Raw genomic sequence first — 5,090 nt, 5'->3', positions numbered from 1 at the left:
CACCACAGCCCCGCCCATCTCCATTTGGCCCCACCCTCCCTGCCTCAGCCCCAGCCCATCTCCACTTAGCCCCACCCTCCGTGCCACAGCACCACCCACTTTCATTTGGCCCCGCCCTCCCCACCACAGCCCCACTCATCTCCGTTTGGCTCCGCCCTCCTTGCCTCAGCCCGCCCCACCGACATCTCTATTTGGCCCCACCCCCGCTGCCTCGGCCCCACCCCATGTCTTTGGCTCTGCGCGCTCCTCACTGTTGCAGGCCTTGCGCATCCGCTCCTGGCATGGCGCTGCGGCACCTCGCCTTCCTGGCTGGCCTTCTGGTGGGAGTTGCGAGCAAGTCCATGGAGAACATGGTAGGTGCCCCCGTCACGTGTCCACGCGGCCTAAGCCAGGGCCTCTGAGGAGGGCGGTGGGCCCTTCCCCTAGGGGTCTAACCCTTCAACCTTCAGGACACTGATGTCCCAGTCCCAGAGGTGCTGACCGGGGCCACTGCTGGGGTCAGAGGGGCCTGTGCCTCGCAGAGGGGAGCCCTGCACTGCCTGCTTGGTGAGCACCTGCTCAGGAATGGCTGGGTCTGGCGGGGCCCCCATGGTGAGGCATCGTGACCCGCACTGGGAGCAGCTCTGCCAGCGGTGACGGCACAGCCCGCCGCACGTTGCTACCGGGGAGTGTAGCTGCAGCGGTTCCCGACTCCCAGTCGGAGTGGTGGGGGGTGGGGACCCCTTGCCAACCTGGCTGGGGCGTTTGAGGGACTGGACCTGGACCTCTCCCTGGCGGTGTGGATTCTCTCCCGTACTCCACCGTCACCCCTGGACACCCTCACCGTTCACTGCATTCAGGTCACGAGCAACAGCACAGCTGTGATCAACACACAAGCTGAGGGCACCCTGAGCCCCCCAGGCCTGTCCAGCTGCCTGTGGTTAAGGAATGGGCCCTCACACACACCGCAAATGCCAGCACCCAGTGCACCTGTGCAGCACCTGGGCACCCAGGCGTGAATTCGTCCCCTGAAATGCCAGCCAGGCCCAGGCACTTCCTCTGTGGGGTCAGGCTGGAAACCTGTGATGGAGGGGTGTCCAGAGAATTGCAGCGAATGTCAGTGGCACTGCCACGGCCTGCGGGTGCCACCTCGTGGGGGTGGTTTACTCTGTTCCAGGCCCAGCTTTTCCTTGGAGACCGCCCACCCAGGGTCCCACAGGGATGTGCACTGTGGCCATGAGTCCCCTCCTTGCTCCCAGGCCCACAGGGGACAGAGGGCCACCTGATGCTGACTCCAGAAGAGGCTGGAGCTGTGGATGTCGAGATGTGCTCATACGGCACCCCTCAGCCACTGCTGCTCTGGGCACGAGCCTGCCTAGCAGGTGCGTCCTGGAGTTTCACTGCTGTGTCCCCTCCAGGCCCAGCTGCCCGAGTGCTGTGTGGATGTGGTGGGCGTCAACGCCAGCTGCCCAGGTGCAAGCCTGTGTGGCCCAGGTAAGCTACTTTGTCTCAAGCAGATTCCAGACCAGCCACTGAGCCACTGGCGTGTGTGCCGAGGTCCCTGCCCTCGGTGACAAGGACAGTGCTCATCTGCTCTGCGGGGCCGGGGGAGTGGGCGGGACGGTGAGGACTGTGGAGCTTGGGGAAGGGCAGCTGAACCTCCTTCCTGGCGGGCGGCCTTGAGCATTGGCCCAGTGAGGAGACTGGCCCGGCAGAGGGCTGGGAGCAGAGGCAGGAGCTGAGAACAGAAAGGTGCTGGGGGAAGGGTCTGGGGGAGCGGCCCATGAGCTCAGCCATTCTCATGAGGGCAGTGCTGGCTCTAGAGGCCTTTGGCAAAGCCCGAGACATTTTTGCCTGTCTGTGCTCGGGCAGAGGTGCTGCTGGCCCCTGTACGTGCAGTGGGATGCTGCCAGAGGATGCCTGTGTCGGTGCGCCACGGGCAGGCCCTGTTCATCGGAGGTTCTTGGAGGCTGCAGAAGGGACTACCTGGGGGCAGCTGGACGTCGGGAGGTCGAGGCTGGTGGGGGCAGCCAGTGGGAGCAGCCAGGGGAGGGGAGGACAGAGTGAGAAGGTGCACGGGCCTCTCCTTGGCAGCCCTTGGGGTGGTCTCCAGTGGGGCCGTGGTGGACGTGGGGCTGAGATGTCCAGGCTGTCCCTCCAAGGGCCTTGGCACTCTCATCCAGGGGGTCCAGCCCTCCCATGATGGAAGAACCCAGAGGGGCTGCTCCTGGGGACCCAGGGGCCTTGTGAGGAGGGCATGGCCAAGATGGAGGCTGAGGCAGCCAGTGAGGCTGGGCGTGGGGGTCCGAGGCTGGGTGTGGGGGTCTGAGGCTGGGTGTGGGAGTTGGGGAGGCTGCAGGAAGGCAGTGACATCTGAGGTGCAAGCGGGGTAGGAGGAGGAGGGGGGCACCGCTCTGAGGGAGAACAGAGAGACTGGGAGGAAACTGAGCACCTTGGGGCCCCTCATGCTCTGATGCGGAAGCCCTGGTGGCCAGGTGGAAACCGCCCCACTCACACCCCCATGGCAGCAAGAGTGCTGGGGGCGTGGCGTCTCCTGTGAGGGATCGTGTACCCCAGGCACTGCGTGGGCGCAGGCAGCTATGCAGCAGTCACGGTGCCCATGGAGGGGCCAGGCCAGCGGGTCGTGAGGTCCAAGGGCCGAGGTGGCCCCATGTACGGGCGCAGGGTGGGAACCGTCAGGCGCATGTGGAGAGGGGCCAGGCCTCGGTGTTGGATGCACTTCTCCCTGCGTACGGCCCCGCCATTGGCAGCTCATAGAGAAGTCCGGTCACGTGTCTGCTCGGGGAGGCCGTGGGCACTTCTGGGGACAGCGCAGAGCTGGTGTTGGGCTCCCTGCCGTGGACTCCATTCCTCGGCCTCCGGGGCAAGAGACTCTCAGGTCAGAGTGAGCCTCACTGAGGTCCGCCTGAGCCCTGTGCCAGGAGATGCCGGGAGACAGAGGCTGCCCCAGCGCTGGGAGAACGCGGCTCCGCCCCGGGAGGACTGAGTGGGTGGGCTTTTGTTCTCCCAAGAGGTGCATCCGCAGAGCGGCCCCTGTCACAACCGCGCGGGGCCACCGTGTCGCCACGGCCCGTTCGTATTCAGGTCAGTCCGTGAGGAAGGGTCGAGGCGTGTGGTCCACCCGTGGCCCACACCAGCATCAGTGCTGTAGTCAGCATCCAGCGTGTGTCTGCTCAGCTCTGGGCTAAGTGTTGGAGATACTTAGAAAGTCGAGGGGTAAGAGTCAAGTCCTGTCCTTAAAGGCACCCTGGCCGGTGGGCAGAAATGAGGCTTCAGGGCAGCATCGGCCTGGGGTGGGAATGAGGCTTGGTTTTGCAGGATCCCCCAGGAGAGACCCCGGGGAGGGCGCCAGGGTGTGGAGGTGACAGACAGACCGAGGGTCAGGATCAGCTTGGGGCAGGAGGCTGTGCTCCTGGGGGTGGGCCTGTCCTGCCTGGGCTGCTAGAGGGAACACGGCATTCGAGGCAGCAGCTCCAGGCATTGCAGGTGGGGGTCCTGGGGAGGCCGTGGGGGGGTCCTGGGGAGGTTGTGGGGGGTCCTGGGGGAGGCCATGGGGCAGGCGTTGCAGTGGGGGTTCTTGAAGAGTCTGTGGGGCGAGGGCTGGGTGGTGGAAGCTGGGCCCAGCCTCCAGTCCTGCAGAGCACAAGCCCCTGCCACAGGCCTGTTCATTCTGGATGCTGCCGCCTACCACTTTCTGGAGCGCGCAGTGTAGAGTGCTCAGGGCCAGGGTGCTCTGTGTGGAGTGCACAGTGTGCAGTGCTCAGGGCCCTGCCACGCTCCCTGGGGGTGTCCTTGTCTACCGCTCGCCCACCCTCCAGAACACGTTCGTGTTAGTGTCCGGAGTGGAAGTTACCTCACCAGAGAATCATTCCCAAGAGACTGAGCTGGTGTGGATTTCGCTTTGGCTGACATGCCTGTTCTCTGCTCCACACAGGCTGCTACAGGCACTGGAACGCGGACGGGAGCGCCAGCTGTGTCCGCTGTGGGAACGGAACCCTCCCAGCCTACAATGGCTCCGAGTGTAGAAGCTGTAGGTCTGCCCAGCTGCCCCTGGCTTCCTTCTCACAGCTCCAGCTGTGGGAGAAACTGTGGGAGTTGCTGTCTGTGTCCCCACCTTGCCCCAGAGCCACTGTCCGCTGGGGGAACAGCCCCGGGAGCCCCCTCTTCTCGAGTCCTCTGGCCCATTTGGGACAGCTCTGTGGTGAGGGCTGCTCCACCCCCTCAGCCCCTTGCTTTCGTATTTCCAGCCTGAGATCCCCTTCAGGGTGCTCGTGGGTGTCCCTGTGGGCTGCATGCTCACAGGCTTCCCACGGCTCTGCTCTCCTACAGTCGCTGGCCGGGGTGCGCCATTCCCCATGAACAGAAGCTCAGGGACCCCCGGGCGACCACATCCCGGTAAGTCTCAGCAGGCCATGGCCACCTCTGCCAGTGTCCTGGGGACTGGGGCTGTCAGAGCCAGTGCAGACCCTGACCACTGACGCGGCCACAGCAGGCTCAGGGTCTGCAAAACAGGACCAGAGGAGAGTGCGGCAGCCCCTGCAACTTGGGGTCAGCTGAAGTGGGTGGGGATGTGGGAACGTCACCAGGGCTCCACCACATCTCCAAAGGGCCGTAGTTAGGGGACGCCATCACGGCCACACCACACCCTCTCGGGGTCACGCGGCTCACAGCCACACGCTCTCAGGTTCACACGGCTCACGGCCACACCGCACCCTCTCAGGTTCACACTCACGGCCACACCACACCCTCTCAGGTTCACACTCATGGCCACACCACACGCGCTCAGGTTCACACTCATGGCTCACGGCCGCACCACACACGTTCAGGTTCGCGCTCACAGCTCATGGACACACCACATGCTCTCAGGCTCACATGGCCACACCACACGCTCTCAGGTTCACACGGCCACACCACATGCTCTCAGGCTCACACTCATGGCCACACCACACGCTCTCAGGTTCACACTCACGGCTCACGGCCACACCACACACGCTTAGGTTCACGCTCACGGCTCATGGACACACCACATGCTCTCAGGCTCACACTCATGGCCACACCACACACGCTCAGGTTCACGCTCACGGCTCATG

At 64.5% G+C, this 5,090-nt stretch overlaps 1 protein-coding gene across 1 annotated transcript in view; it reads left to right on the top strand.

The window, feature by feature from the left end:
* LOC105555170 (chromosome unknown open reading frame, human C1orf159) overlaps positions 1-5,090 on the top strand; it is a 26,535-nt gene that overhangs the window by 16,447 nt on the left and 4,998 nt on the right. Inside the window, exons 3-6 of the mRNA XM_012001969.1 lie at positions 260-353; positions 1,398-1,473; positions 3,935-4,030; positions 4,330-4,395. Of these exons, the coding sequence (XP_011857359.1) occupies positions 282-353; positions 1,398-1,473; positions 3,935-4,030; positions 4,330-4,395 (310 nt within the window). The 5' untranslated portion in view covers positions 260-281. The remainder of the gene's footprint in view (positions 1-259; positions 354-1,397; positions 1,474-3,934; positions 4,031-4,329; positions 4,396-5,090) is intronic.

This window comes from Mandrillus leucophaeus, unplaced genomic scaffold (genome assembly GCF_000951045.1).
Source record: "Mandrillus leucophaeus isolate KB7577 unplaced genomic scaffold, Mleu.le_1.0 Scaffold672, whole genome shotgun sequence".
Taxonomy (NCBI): Eukaryota; Metazoa; Chordata; class Mammalia; order Primates; family Cercopithecidae; genus Mandrillus; species Mandrillus leucophaeus.
The sequence above is the reverse complement of the archived record's forward strand: the minus strand, read 5'-3'. Positions and strand labels throughout refer to the sequence as shown.